General features: G+C 49.0%; 5 protein-coding genes across 5 annotated transcripts; 3 read left to right on the plus strand and 2 right to left on the minus strand.

Annotated features, from left to right (window-relative positions):
- Positions 1 to 531: 531 nt before the first annotated feature.
- On the plus strand, positions 532 to 1,440 carry N7532_009166 (phytanoyl-CoA dioxygenase family protein; the record flags this gene model as incomplete). Its single annotated transcript, XM_056621657.1, has 1 exon — positions 532 to 1,440. The coding sequence occupies one exon, from the start codon at positions 532 to 534 to the stop codon at positions 1,438 to 1,440; it is 909 nt and encodes a 302-aa protein (XP_056472463.1).
- A 1,349-nt stretch (positions 1,441 to 2,789) lies between these two features.
- Positions 2,790 to 3,758, plus strand: N7532_009167 (aminotransferase class IV; the record flags this gene model as incomplete). The annotated part of the gene is made up of 1 exon (XM_056621658.1): positions 2,790 to 3,758. The coding sequence occupies one exon, from the start codon at positions 2,790 to 2,792 to the stop codon at positions 3,756 to 3,758; it is 969 nt and encodes a 322-aa protein (XP_056472464.1).
- A 3,809-nt stretch (positions 3,759 to 7,567) lies between these two features.
- N7532_009168 (uncharacterized protein) lies at positions 7,568 to 9,793 on the plus strand (the record flags this gene model as incomplete). Its single annotated transcript, XM_056621659.1, has 2 exons — positions 7,568 to 7,662; positions 7,720 to 9,793. 2 exons carry the CDS (start codon positions 7,568 to 7,570, stop codon positions 9,791 to 9,793), a joined length of 2,169 nt encoding a protein of 722 aa, XP_056472465.1.
- A 684-nt stretch (positions 9,794 to 10,477) lies between these two features.
- Positions 10,478 to 10,714, minus strand: N7532_009169 (zinc-binding oxidoreductase; the record flags this gene model as incomplete). Its single annotated transcript, XM_056621660.1, has 1 exon — positions 10,478 to 10,714. One exon carries the CDS (start codon positions 10,712 to 10,714, stop codon positions 10,478 to 10,480), a length of 237 nt encoding a protein of 78 aa, XP_056472466.1.
- An 872-nt stretch (positions 10,715 to 11,586) lies between these two features.
- On the minus strand, positions 11,587 to 14,700 carry N7532_009170 (DEAD/DEAH box helicase; the record flags this gene model as incomplete). Its single annotated transcript, XM_056621661.1, has 10 exons — positions 11,587 to 11,661; positions 11,709 to 11,807; positions 11,856 to 12,192; positions 12,248 to 13,088; positions 13,142 to 13,323; positions 13,375 to 13,408; positions 13,468 to 13,688; positions 13,738 to 13,845; positions 13,908 to 14,521; positions 14,575 to 14,700. The coding sequence occupies 10 exons, from the start codon at positions 14,698 to 14,700 to the stop codon at positions 11,587 to 11,589; spliced, it is 2,637 nt and encodes an 878-aa protein (XP_056472467.1).
- Between the last annotated feature and the right edge of the window lie 320 nt (positions 14,701 to 15,020).

The following is a 15,020-nucleotide window of genomic DNA, read 5'->3' on the forward strand; positions in this document are numbered from 1 at the left end:
GAACATCTCTTGGCGCCCCACCATGCAGGGCAGTGAACCTTGTGATTTCCAGATAAAATTATACATTGATACACACAGCTATGTAGGCGAATGGATCTCCGTTTGTTGCTACTAGTCGGTGTTACGAATACATGAATCGAATAGGCCAATGCGTCACGTAATCCATGGAGAAGGCCCGGACCATTATTCGAGCTTGTGGACCATATATTCGTTTCGTGTGTTATCAGTTATGAGCGGTTGGCGGTTAGATAACGCATGATAGCCGATCGAATAAAATGTCGCCTGTTATGTCCAAACGAGCAAGGCAGAAGAGTACAGGGGCAAAGAACCATCATTTTGACTGTTGAACCGGGGCTACTGGAATGCTGCCTGCTGTTCGCTTGTGAAATGTGAGCTAATAATATCGTCTCCATTATACATAAATAACAACACGTACGCCACGAAGAATCGTCCAGTACACCGACTTCATCAAGCAATTGTTCAAAGTGAAGATTCCTTCCGGCTCTACAGAATCACCAAATGCCACCCTCCATGACTCCAGCTTGTGTTCCTCGTGTATCGGCAACCGATGATCCAGAGAAAATCATCCAAGCCCTACATCAAGCCGGTGCACTCATTATCGAAGGTCTTTTGTCTAGAGACCAGGTGCAGGGGTTGAACCTCGAACTCGACAAACCGTTAGAGGCCATAACTTCGGGTTCGAAACACAAAGTCGGCGCAATCCAAGATTTTCACGGCAGCAATACAAAGCGCCTCACAAATGTTACAACCCATAGCAGAATATTCCGTCACCAAGTACTTGAAAACGAATTGGTTCACGCGGTGGCTGAGAGTGTCTTTCACCAAAACTCCGGGACGTACTGGATGGGTGCCGCTCAGGTGATCCAAATTGGACCTGGAAACAAAGCTCAAGTACTTCACCGAGACCAAGGCCAGTACCCGGTTTTTAATCTATTGGGCTCGAAGGCTCCGGAGGCGACCATCAATTTTCTCATCGCCCTGACGGATTTTACCGTAGAAAATGGTGCGACCAGAGTTATTCCCGGCTCCCACCTATGGGAGGACTATTCTGACATGGGATCGCACGACCAAACAATCCCTGCTACTATGAAAGCCGGCGACGCTGTTCTAATGAGCGGCAAGACCGTTCACGGTGGCGGGGCGAACAAAACTGCAGAAGAGCTCCGTCGTGGCTTAGCCTTCACGCTACAGTGTAGCTATTTGACACCCGAAGAAGCAAATCCGTTCATCATCGGATTGGAGACCATCAAGGAATTGTCTCCAAGAGCACAACGCATTTTGGGATTCCGCTCACAATTCCCAAAATCGTCACCCGGTCTTTGGCAATCCGACTATTGTGAGCTTGGAGACGTTATTGGTCTCTCAGGAGACGATCCTGCCCTTGATCGCTTAAGGAAAGGAATCAACGTGACGATTTAAGCAGACCATCATCTATACCCCTGAGTAGACAGACGGAATATGAAACGGAAGTTTCATTTGTTTATGCGGGGTGGAGTCTCAGATCACCGCTATTTAACTTATGTATGTGAATATAAATTATTTTTTGCGGTATTGTATAGTTACCTACACGTCTCATATCAACTACATTAACGTGACGTTTAAAATTCCGGCCAATATCGATTTATTTTTCTTTTCTTTTCTTTTTAGAATATTGAACCTGTTTCCCTAATCATTAAATAATTGGCATTGCGATACCTTTCATTGAGTAAAGGCTGAGATAAGCTGCCTTTTGTAAGTATATGAGCCTTTAACAGCACAATTGACCATATTATGAATATGGGCTTAAAAAAAATGACAAAAGGTTTGATTTTTTTTCCGTAGTTACATCTTGTCCAAGGTGGCTCAAAAACATTGTCATTGGTAAGACGTCATGTCATCTTCTCATCCAGCTGCGGAAAATACTATTAACTATTTCCGTCTGTTGGTATCACCAGCTAGGTACTGTACACACAGTTAAGTGGACAGTTTGTATGCTCCAAAGCAAATAGTCAATTGATTCTTGTTGATAGATGTTGATGCTCAGTCTAGTTGGAAAACACCCCTAGATCCCACACGCCGGCCTTCGGCGGTCACAACACCGCGGGGCCACAGCCCAGCGCAAGAATGCTTACACCAAGCAAGGGATGTTATCCATCGGTCGCTAGCAGTGGGTCACAACCAGTTTGTTCTGACAGGAGAATATATCCCGACAGCTAGCATACCCAATCACGACAACACTTTCCTGGATCATACTTAAGAGTCCAGCGGGATCTGAAATGACGATAGATTAGAATCTGTAAATTAATTGCCGTGGGTAGATGGGAAAGTAAGATTAGCAAGCGCTGGATTTGAACATGGTAGGTATCTCCAGGCACGGAAATTTGTTGCCCAACCATCGACGCTTCTACATATTTGTTAGATGATCCCAGCTGAGATGCATGGATCTGCAATTTGGGTTTCCGAAACCGCCACCAGGAGTTGTGGTAAGACCCCCAAGCGTCTTATCTAGTCGCTCTTTACATTAACCGCCGTTTATCTACCCGGTGTTAGTCTTCACGGTGACGCTTAATACTGGTTTTCCGGGAACAGTACATGGGGCCTAATGGACATACCAACACTACGGTCGCCTGAGAGATACAAAAGCATCCTTCCCAGCGACAACTTAAAGCCGAAACTCAGCGCCAGAGAAATCAATTCGGTACAGTGGGAACAACACATTTTTCTCGTTCTTCGCACTCGATTCAACAGTCATTTTCCTTCTTGATCTTCTTTACCAAGCATAGCCCAGTATGGCCTCAATGGATACGGTGCTAGCAGGGTACGAAGCCCGGCAATCTGCGCTTGAAGCAAGCAGCAACCTCTTCTCCCAGGGAATTGCCTGGGTTGGAGGTGACCTGGTTCCGCTATCACAGGCACAAATTCCACTCCTCGACCAGGGTTTCCTTCATAGTGACCTGACCTATGACGTCCCAGCTGTATGGGATGGACGATTTTTCCGCCTTGACGACCACATCGATCGATTGGAAGCGAGCTGCGGAAAGCTCCGGCTTCAGCTCCCTCTGCCTAAGTTAGAAATCAAACAGAAATTAGCGGAGATGGTGGCCAAATCTGGAATTCGCGACGCCTATGTGGAAATAATCGTCACTCGCGGCCTCAAATTCGTCCGCCAGGCCAACCCAAAAGATATTGTCAACAAAATCTACATGTTTGTGCAGCCCTACGTTTGGGCTATGCCACCTGCTATGCAACGTGTTGGTGGGAAGGCTGTTGTTGCAAGAACGGTCCGCCGTGTCCCTCCGGGATCAATGGATCCCACAGTCAAGAACCTACAGTGGGGAGACCTGATACGTGGCCTACAGGAAGCTGCTGATCGAGGAGCCACCTATCCTTTACTGACGGATGGGGACGCTAATTTGACCGAAGGTCCCGGTTACAATGTCGTCATCATCAAAGATGGTGCCTTATACACCCCCGATCGGGGCGTCCTAGAAGGTGTCACTCGCAAAACCGTCTTAGAAATTGCGCAAAGGAACGACACATGTGTTCATGTACAAGTTGTCCCCGTTGAGATGGCTTTTCAAGCGGATGAAATATTCATTTGCACCACTGCCGGAGGTATTATGCCTATTACATCCATTGATGGCAACGCTATAAATGGGGGTCAGATTGGGCCTATCACTAAGCTTATCTGGGATGAGTACTGGGACTTGCATTACAACCCTACCTACAGCTTCGCGATCGATTATGCGGAAAGCTAGAAGAGTGAAGACAGCTATTATATCATACTCGTTTATGTTGTGATATGTCGTATCGTACCGGAATCAATTCCTAACCTCACGGAATTGCCAGCTTTGATTGGAAATCAAACTGGAGGTTGCATGTGTATATAAACCCTCAAATTTTCTGTCCAGAAGAAAATAAGCAATCTTCCTCTGAATTACAACAGTTTAAAACATGCCATTTGATCATCTTCCTTCTGCCTTCTTCAGCCTAACATCCCCCACCAGTCAGAGGATTGTCTTAATATCAATGTCCAAGTCCCGAGAGGTGTCAATGACACTTCGATCTGCCTGTTCTCATTTGGATTCACGGTGGAGGGTTGGACCTCGTGGTTCTCTGGGATCTGAGGCAACTGCGCTCCCGGGTGTTATTTATGAGGTGGGTGGTGCTGACCTGACCAGCTGTATCAATCCGTTCACATAATGATAGGGCGCCAATCTAAATCAACACAGCGTGGATATGGAGCAACCAGTCGTGTTTGTATCAGCCAACTACCGATTTATATCACAGTAATATCAACAGCAACGCCTGGCTCAATTCCGATTCCCGATTAGGATCGACCTCGAAATGATACAGTATGTATCGTCTAACCAAACAACAACAAAATGTACCATTTGTCATTAGCAATATGGTTGATGAAGGCACGCTGTTCTCGCTGATCAACCAGCTAAATGTCACAAGTGATGCCGACATAGTGGCCTAGTTCCAGACCATTTACTAGCAGAAAATCCCGCGCAATTTTATTGAATAGCTCGACGATTTCTACTCATCCGATCCCGCGTGAGGATCTCCGTACGGTACAGGCTTGAACTATCAACTCGGTCTTCGCTACAGGAAGTTTACATCCATGATTAACGACTATACATTCACAGCCGGAAGAAGAATGCTGCTGAATGTGACATCTGGCCATCAGGATACGTGGTTATCAGATCAAGCAAAGCCTTCCCCTACTGGGTCAAGTTGTCTTTTTAATGCTCTTCATCTCATCAATAATCTGATTCTGGGGTCGTTTCACATCCCCAATGATGTTCTCAATGCATATTCAGAGTTCCATGCTGCCCTGAATCGCTGAAAATCATGGGCAGTCTTGTTAAATTTGCCAATACTCTTGATCCGAATAGGCAGGGTCTCGGTTTGACTTATTGGCCAAAATATGACCCTGATAGTCATCAGCTGTTTCATTTCGGCGAAGACGGTTGCAAACTTATTGATGGCAGTTATTGGAAGACTCAGATGGACATTATTGAAGCGAATGCCGAATCGCTGAGAGCATGAGGCTTGGATTTTGGGTCAATGTGGTTCAAGGCGATGACTTGGATTCAGCATTGTTTTTGTTCTTCTTCTTGTTATTTTCATTTCAATTTTTCCGAATTTATAACGCAATTCAATCTGATGTTTGGGTTTTGCTGTTCTGCAGTTAAAGAGAAGGATTGTTGTCGACCTGAGAATCAATGGCTCCACAGTTGAGCTTCTCGCCGGCAATGACACCGGGTATATGAGCTTGTGGATCCCATACGGGTGACCCATTAGCAGGCAGCAAAATTACTCGGTCCTATCTGTCTGGTGCACCCGAGCAACTAGCTGCCCATATCCGTTATTAGATCATCCTAATCTCGGAGGCAGGAGCTTGTTTTCTTCAGCCCTGTAGGGCTGAGTGGATCTGAGTGGTTCCTTTCGTCCAAGGTGCCAATAGGATCCGACTGTTTACGCTGGCTAATGTTTTCCAGTCTGAACAGTTGTGTCGAAATGGAGCCCTGCGCAGAATATTACGAAGCAGGCTGCCACGGGCGCCAATGAATAAAGTCAATTGACGATGTTTTCCCCTTTCTTCCGGGAAGCGGCTGGATCGTGCCTGCCACAATTTTTGGCCTCCCACGCGTTGCCACGATGGAAGACGTCAAAAGCTTTTGTTCTCGCTTCGAGTGTTTCACTCTCAGGCTAACATGCGCAGCGCTTTGTTTCGGACTGTCTGGAATGTCTCGAGGTATGCTTAAACCGGTCCATCCCGCAGACGCGCGATGAAAGCTAAGAAACAGGACTCGATGAGGGACTCATTTCCACCACCGTCGCCCAGAAATCGTTCATCGATGAATTTAGTCTTCAATCAAAATACCTCGATGCGTCACAGCAAGCCAACCGTCTCTCGAACATCACCTCGATGGTTCACATCGGCAGCATTCCGGGTGCGCTGATCGCTTTCCTCCTTTGCGAGCGCACCGGTATGCTCTGGTCCATTCGCCAGCTGTGCGTATTGTGGATGGCGGGGACCATCATTGTCATCACGGCGAGTGGGCGACTTGGTCAGATTTATGCCGGCCGCTTTATCATGGGTTTAGGGATTGGGCAGGCAGGGGTTGTTGCGCCGACGTATCTCGCAGAAATTGCTCCTCATAATGCGCGGGGTTTGCTCGTGTCGTTTTTTGGAATGTCGGAATATATTGGGATTATGGTCGGGGTGAGTGAAGGAGATGTATCATATGGCTGTCGTGAGGCTGTCTAGACAAGCTGACCGTTGTTAGTATTTCTCTGCGTGGGGAGCAGCACTGCACATCTCGAGCAGCTCGTCTCAACAGTGGATCATACCTCAAAGTATCCAGATCATTGTGGCAGGAATCCTGGCTCTCACTTCATTTCTCTGCGAAGAAAGTCCTCGATACCTGTGTCGAGTAGGTAAATGGGACCATGCAAGGAGCGTACTGGGGAGGATCTGGGGGCTTCCAGAGGACCATCAGAAGATTTCCACAGAGATCGAAGGAATCCGGAAGCAATTCGAAGATCAACAGGAGTGCTCCCTATACAGATCGTGGATCGGATCTCTAAGGGAGCTTTTCACTGTTCGATCAAATCGAAAGAGCTTGCTTTTTGTGATCTCAGCCCAGGTCCTCAGCCAGTGGTCTGGCGCAAATTCCCTCACCAGTGTGTCCATCCCGGGGGAAGCGTTTGTCGGGCGTTACAGATACTAACACAAATGCAGCATATGCACCCGAGCTCTTCGCCCTGTTTGGTGTGGCAGGTCAATCCGAGAAGCTGTTCACGACGGCTATTTTTGGCGCGGTGAAATTTGTGGCGTCGCTGTTGTGCGCGATTCTGTTGATTGACCTTGTCGGTCGCAAGCGATCGTTGATGTCGGGGATTCTGATCCAGCAGATTGCAATGTTGTATATTGCGATCTATCTGACCGTCAATACTGGACGAGGCGATGAGTCCCCGTCGAGCCAACGGGCGGCCCTGGGAGCTGTTGTCTTTATTTATTTTGTCGGGATTGGATGGGCGATGGGGTGGAATTCCATTCAGTATCTGCTAAACGCCGAGATATTTCCCCTACAAGTCCGCGCGACCGGCTCCAGCCTGTTGATGTGCTTTCACTATGCCAACCGCTACGGGTTGTCCAAGGTATGTATGTCTTGGTACCCACCATGCCTTTCGATCGCTGATTTAAATAGACTGTTCCATCAATGCTATTGAAAAACACCCTCCAGCCTGAAGGCACTTTTTGGTTTTTCTCGATTCTGACCTTTTTTGGGTTGCTGTGGACGTGGTTCTTGCTGCCGGAGACTGCCGGGCGCACGCTGGAGGAGACCAACAGGCTATTCCAGTAGTCCCGAATTGCAATCTGAGCAGATAAACAGCATAAATGCCCATGTTTCCTCTTATTTCCTCTCCGAAATTAATTATCACCATCTCCTGTATGGGCTGCAGTTGCGTTCAGCCAATCGTGGCGGGCGGCTTGGTCATCGCGGGCGAGTCTTCCGATCTCTCCCGCCCGCCTACCTTCTCTTCTTCTTCCATGCCGCCGCGCGACAACCACGATGCCCCCCAAGCAGGCTGGCGACTCTTCCTCGGCCCTGCGGCTCTCGCAGCGCCGGCCGCTAGCATGTCAAGGTACGGGTTTTGCTTTTCTGTGCGACCTCAATGCTGACACGCTGCAGAATGCACTAGGCGGAAGCGAAAATGCGACAAGCAGATCCCCTGCTCACGCTGCCGGCGGCTCAAGCTGAACTGCTCAGTGGAAACGGTCCGTCTAAGACGTGATGCAGTGCAACATGCATCGGAGATCCAATTCCTGGAGTCACTCCTTGGCGATCTGGACTCATTCTCGACGGAGAAACTGCCGCAGATCACCCAGAAACTGAGGAGCAGGATCACGCGCCTCCAGACAGGCGACGCTGTGATGAAATCTGATCAACCTGAACAACCAGAGCAACCGGTTCAGGTAGATTCAACGGCGGCGGCGGCGGAACCGGTGCATCTGCCCGAGCCCGTCGACGAAAAGCAGATGCGAAGTCGATTCGCCGAAGCCCCATCAGACAATACGGACCCTCCACTGCTAACGGCCATCGAGCATCTCGCCTGGGGCCGCAATTCTGCTGGATGCTATCCACACCGGCGATGTGGATGTCAATATCGCAGAGACAGCCCGGAATTTCTGTCGTTAAATAGTGCATCTTTTCAAATATTCGGCTCTGCGTTGGAGTCCATGGTCGATTTCCCCAGGACGACTGAGGCCCAAAAGCTCATCAAGTTTCATGTCTATCACCTCGCATGGCACCACAACTGCTTTCACGGACCAACCTTCCTTCAGCAATGCGAAGTCTTCTGGACAACGGGAAGGTGCGATCATCCCCTGTGGGCTGCACTTTACTTTGCGGTGCTGAGCTGCACCATCAACTCGATCCAGAATAGCCATAAGCTGCGGTTGCAGGTGGACGTCAATCTTGACGGGATGCAAACCACCCAGCAACTTTTTTCAGCAATGGTACAAACCATGTACAGCTCGCACTTTTTGAACAATATCTCAATCTATTCAGTTCAGGCGGTCGTGATCTCAACGGAGGTTGCACATAATCTTGGGTTGAGTCAACTCAATGCGACACTGTTCAACGCGGCAGTTCGTATCGCCGAGTGCCTCGGACTGCACAAAATCAAAGACCATCCGGCCATATTATCCCCGAACAGAGATCAGTGGGAAGAGCGAGTGGAACGCGAAGTCGGTAGAAGAGTATGGTGTCAAATGATCATCCAGGATCATTTCGCTATCCCCTTTACCGATACCTACAGCATATCGCCGATGCACTATTCAACAAGTCGCCCAATGAATGCGGATGATTACAATTTGGTCGAGATGCCGGCCAGTATTCCAACCATCAGCACATACGTTCGCGTTCTCGTGAACCTGGCAGCGCTAATGCCCGACTTATGCGACGGACTTGGTCCGATGGACAAGAGAAAGCCTCCCCGCGAGCAATATGAGCGCATTCTGCAAGTAGACCAGAAAATGCGGACAATCGTACAAAACATACCACCGTTCCTGCTGCGACCAGATAAACAAAAAGAGGCCCAGATCCCGTGGCTGCGTATCGCCCGACGCAGCCTTGCGATAACGGCAGCAGAGAAGATCATCATGGTCCACCGACCATTCCTGTTTCACTCCTTCCACGACCCAAGATACACGCATACAAGACGCACCTGCGTCGCCGCAGCGATGACCATATTGCGAGAACATGAGACAATCGTCGAGGAAGACGACCTCTCCATCTGGACCCACAGCGCTTTCGCCATCACAGCCGCAGTAATCCTATGCTTCGAGGTAAGCTCAATCGTGGAAGAAGCAGACAACGCGAAAAAAGACCTATATAGGGACGCTGTGATCAGCGCCCGCGACCGGCTCGCCCTGCGACACTCTGATGTCCTCGCGCAACGGGGCGTAGCCCTCATCGACGCGATCTTCATTTCCGAAGGATCCAGCATCAGCGCCGTGGAACTCAAGCCGGGAAAACCCATCGATTTCAATCGGATATTTGCGAATTTCTCGACATTGAGCAAGATGAACCCGAATGCTGACGTCGATGATATGTCCATTACCAAGCTTCTTGGTAGTACGCCTGAGGGTTCTGGCTCTGCTGGATTTGATGCTGATGAAATGGCCTTGGCGTGGAATCAGGAGGAAATTGATTTCGATGCTTGGTTTAATGGTGTCTTTAACACTCTTCAGACTTCTCCTCTTGATGTTTGATCGGACCGCGGGCGGACGATGGGGGTAATTTTCTTTTATTGTTTTGGGGGTCGGAGGATATAGCAGGGTCATGTACGAATGAAAACTGTTCACTTATCTAATTTTTCTTTTCTCTCCTTTCTCTGATGACACGATAAATTAACACAGTGAGTCCCATCATCATGCCCGCTCATAACGAGGCTGCATTGCCATCCTTTGGAAATTCTTGAAAGTTCCTGGGGGCCACAGCCTTGCGGTTTAGGACTGGCGGCTCAATATCAGCTTCTCATAACGACTAAAACATCTCTTAAACCCACCCTCCCACTTCGATCCTCAGCCTCAAATACTAAAGACGCTTCTATCCTCGCTCCTATCAAGCATCAACAAGGAAGCCATCATCAAAATACCTTCCAACACCGCAGCCTTCCTAATAGAGCAAGAAAACCCCCTCGAAATTCGACCAGCTGACTACCCCTACCCCGAGCGCAACCAGCTAGTGGTCAAGAGCAAAGCAATCGCCATCAACCCCATGGACCGAATGATGCAGCAAATCAGCAAATCTATATTCCCCTGGATGGAATTTCCGCATATTCGGCTCGGACGTTGTTGGCGAAGTTATCGAGATCGGGACGAATATGACGAAGTTCAAAGTCGGAGATCGAGTCAGATAAGGACTGTCTGGCTTGTTGAGATCGGCAATAAATATTAAAGTTCCAAAGAGAGGTATTCATCATGAAACAAGCCAACAGTAGCTGTCGATAGACCAGTCGGGGTGACCACTGCATCCTCATAGGGAATTTTGTCCGGAATAGGGGTAACATATGTCTCGTCTAGCAGGGTATACTCCTGAAAAGCACCACTCAGGGAAGTTATTTTCGTAGGCTTGAGAGGGACGTCGGCGGCAAGACCGGGCGGTTCAACCAACGTCGGAAGCAACGCCATTCAGCTTGCTGTCGCATCCGGCTACGAAGTGATAAAGACTGCATCGCCACAAAGATTTGAATACGTGAAAGGCCTCCACGCATCAAGTGTCGTCGACTATAAGAGTGAGACGGCCATCCAAGGCATGATCGCTGCATTGAAGGAGAAGACACTGGCGGGCCTTCTTTCGGTTGCCCCTGGCTCTGTGGAAACTTGCTACCAGGTCACGTCTCAGTCGCAAAAAAATGAACTTGTCGCATCGTGTCAGCCTTTTTCCGATCCACCGGCTGGAGCTACGGCGAAATTCATTGTGGGTAACAATATCAGAGAGGGCGAGGTGGGACGTCTCGTTTGGCAGGATTTTCTCTCTCCGGCGTCAGCGCAGGGAAAATCTGTCAATGTTCCGACTACGGAGGTTATTGGACATGGTTTTGCATCGATCCAGAAAAGCTTGGAGGGCGCAGGCGACCCGGCTAAAAACGCTGTTGTTACCCTTTGACTAAATAGGTGGGCTTGCGGATGTGGTTCGATGAGCCGAGGTAGTGAACAACAGTTTTTTTTACCTAGCGGTCAAGGAAATCTACAGGGGTTGCAAATCTTGTCGGGGATTGGCTGTTGGGCTTGATGAGGCTCTTCCTCCTACATGAGGTCAAGGCGGCTTAGGTAGGCTGTGCATATTCGTCCAATCAAGCCATTTTGCAGATGACGGCCCCAAGTTTTAGTTTCCTTGACTGCTTTGCCTTCACCGCAACTTTCTGAGCCATGATCGCCATATTCAGACTTTACTGAGAAGACAATGCATAATTTTGAGGAAATTCCTCGTCGAATCGGAACTGAAAATTCCTATGTAGGAAAAGGATCAATTTTCGCTACCACTAGTAATCAAACTGAAATCATGTCTCATCAATATCCATCTCATGCTCAGAAGGTACGATATCTTCACCGACAGGCTCTGTGCCGAAAAGGTCCTGCAAAAATTAGAAAAGTAAAGCCAGTAGCAAGGGAAAGCACTTACCAGCAAAGACTGAAGACTCTCTGAGCCAGCATGATTCCGTTTCTGAAATCCACCGCCGGCCAGCTGAAGCTTCGTGCGTTGTCGAGACAGGACATTACTCTAATCTCGGATTAGAAACTACCAGTAAAGAACAGTAAGAAGACTAACCTCTTCAACAGTGCCTTGCATCAGATAACGCACAATCTTGACCTGGGAGGCTTGGCCAAGCCGAAGCGCTCGGCCGATTGCTTGAGCTTCAATAGATGGGTTCCATTGTGGCTCGAGGAGATAGATGCAAGATGCGGAAACCAGGTTCAGACCAACGGCACCTGTGCCGAGAGTCATGAGAAGGACGTTTGTGTCATTTGGGCTTTCGTATGTTTTCAGCGCTGCCTTTCTTTTCGATAGGGGCAGTGAGCCGTCTATCATCGCAAACGAGATTCCGTTACTGGTAAGTAGCCCAGCGACGATAGAGAGCGTTTTTCTCCAGCTTGAGAAGACGATACTGTTGAATCCGCGTTAGCAGAAATCAGATGATCAATTGCCTGGATATTCGGTACCAATTCTGAGGACGGCTCTGAATGATGTCATTAAGAAGAGCCAGTAGCTTCGTTGGATAACTCTCGCGTGGAACATGATGACCATGTTCGCCAGTCGCCTGATGATTTGCCGCATGTCGAACTGCGTCATAGGACCTTGGTCCAGTGTTGTATTCCTTGCAGCCGTGACATCTTCCCTTTTGTAAGTGCTCCGCCAGACATCCCTGGCAAACTAAATGCCCGCAATCCGGCAGCATGGTGGCTTCATCAATACCAGCTTCGTCATTCCGACTACTGATCCCATGAACCTTTCGGTCACAATAAACGCAAAAGTCCTCACCAGACTGCTGAAGCAGAGAGAAAACTTCATCGAGATCAACCGGCATCTTACTCGCCATCTTCCCATTATTACAGAAAAGCCGCAAAGCAAGCAGCGACTCGAGCACAGTTGAGTTGAGCTTCCCCTTGCGCTTTCCGCTCACTGCCATGTCGATCTTCATCTTACAATCCTGCAGAAGGTCCCGGTATTGGACTCGCTCGGACTGTGACATCGACAGCTTCTTGACCTGCGGGTCTGGGTCAGGGATTCCAATCAGTTCCCTTGTTCGTCTGATACAGACTGCGTGAAGGAGGGTTTGGAGGTTTTTAAATCGATTTCGTGCGCCCGAGTTGATTGGATGTGATATCAGTTTGCGAAAGGTTGAAGCGCGGTCTAGGACTGGAACTTTCAGGAAGGCAATGAGGGCTCCCAGGTCTTCAATGTCGTTTTGGATTGGAGTGCCGGTGAGACACCATCGATGCTGAGATGATAGACTTGTGACAGCTTGAAATTGTTTTGTGGCGCGATTTCTGATGTAGTGGGCTAGGAATGGGAAGTCAGCCAATTCGATGATCGGAGGCTATGTATATTCATACCTTCGTCAAGAACAATCCTGAACCAATTCACCTTCGACAGGATACTCTCTCCCCTGCAGAACTCTGTCGCTAGGGTAGCATATGTCGTGAACACAATGTCTCGCTTGCAGAGTAAATCTCTTTCAGAGTGTCGTTCTAATCCAATGTGCTTATGGAATGTCAGACTTCCCGTATACGCGTGTCTGGGCCAAAGTCAGTGATTTCCGGAACAGAAGTGTATGCAGGGACCTCACTTGCGAATTTCATTAACCCAGTTGTCAATGAGTACTGCGAAAATGGTCAGTGGGCGACCCTGGGAGTATCAATAAGCACATTGATCCACGTACGAGTCGACGGGGCCAGTATTAGAGTTGCTTGAGAATTCGCTCTCTTTTGCTGCTGAAACACATCGGCCTCTGCTGCCGCGAATTCTCGTGCCTTGCCAAGAGACCCAGCCACGATCGACAATATGACCAAGGACTTTCCTAGACCCATCTCATCGGCTACAATACCGCCTCGGGCGTGCTCAGGGCGAGGGCGCTTCTCCCCATTGAGGATATGCTGGTAGCTATTGAGAAAGGAGTCAGAGATGAGTCCCATCACACTTCGTGGCATACTTACAATGGCTCGTCCTCGTCTGTGTCATTATATCGCCACAGGCTTTGCTCGGGGGCATTTCCCCGTTTTCCCGTCGGGCAATAAAGTCAACTGCTTCCTTCTGGTGGCTGCGAGCGGGGTCAGCACGGGGGATGTGAGTTCCTGGAAGCTACCCGACGGAAGTACTCACGTCAAAAGTGACGTTTGAATCCGGCGATCCACGGAAATGTTGGTCGTCAAAACGTGCTGCAACAGAATACCCTGAACGTCCAACAGCTCATCATCCTGAGAGGCAGGAGACTCTTCTTCGGGCACTTGATTCTCTTCCTCGCTATCAAAGATGTCTTGCGAATTAAAATTGCTGTCATCGGCAAAGCAACCGATCGGAAGAATCTGGGGGTTTCGATATTTTTTTCCTTCAAGTCCATAGCGAGGAAGTTGCAGAAAGTTCTGGGCCTTGCCGAGAATGTTCCCTACTTTTTCAGCAACTTCTTGCGGCCCATATACATTAATTTCGACAGTCAGGGGCTTGTTAGAATTGCCTCCTGCATCATATTTCCATATCTCGACTGTTTTCTGGAACTCTTTCGCGGAGGTATAGGCCCTGAGGCGCACTTTGTTGATCTGAACCACGCTGCACAGGCCGCTGCTGATCTTCTTGTTCAGACGAGCGAATTTCTCATTCCTATTTGCGAGTGAAAAGAAGTCGCCTTCCTGAATCAGCGAAAAGGACTGGTCCCACGTAAAAGGGGAAATGTTAGGTATCGCCTGAGTATTGCACAGCTGGGTTTTGACGTCGATTATCTAAGCCGGGTTTAGTTGCAAATTATCCAAACTCAGATTGGGTAATTTTGTACAGATCCAAAGCATATTTCCTCATCTTGCACTTCCTCGGGCACTGAAGGTAGTGTATTCAAATAGTTCTCCCCATCATCGTCCAGGAATGGCCATTTGCGCTTGCGCGCTTCATCCGCCGAAAACATGTTCGGTGATTGCCAACTCGAACGATTGTTTGAACAGATCAACAATGCGATTGTGAGAATATCGGAATTGTCGAGGGACAGCAGGGATTAGCGCCCGGGTGAAGCGGACCAGTTGCCTCCTTTCGAGTGGGCGCTTAAATGTTCACAGGACGAATCGCAATGCCTCAGAGTCGCGTTAAGATAAGTCAGTGGCTGTGATGTTTGCCCTGGCTATCGATCTCGATTGCGATGTCCTGCAAGTAATCGAAGCTCTTCCCTGCTGTTGGGCTTCCGGGTGAGGCTCCCGTCAGGCAGCGACGCGGCGAGAGGGGCGCAGGCGC

The sequence above is a fragment of the Penicillium argentinense genome (genome assembly GCF_028826775.1).
Source record: "Penicillium argentinense strain IBT 30761 chromosome Unknown utg000009l_segment0_segment0, whole genome shotgun sequence".
Lineage (NCBI taxonomy): Eukaryota > Fungi > Ascomycota > Eurotiomycetes > Eurotiales > Aspergillaceae > Penicillium > Penicillium argentinense.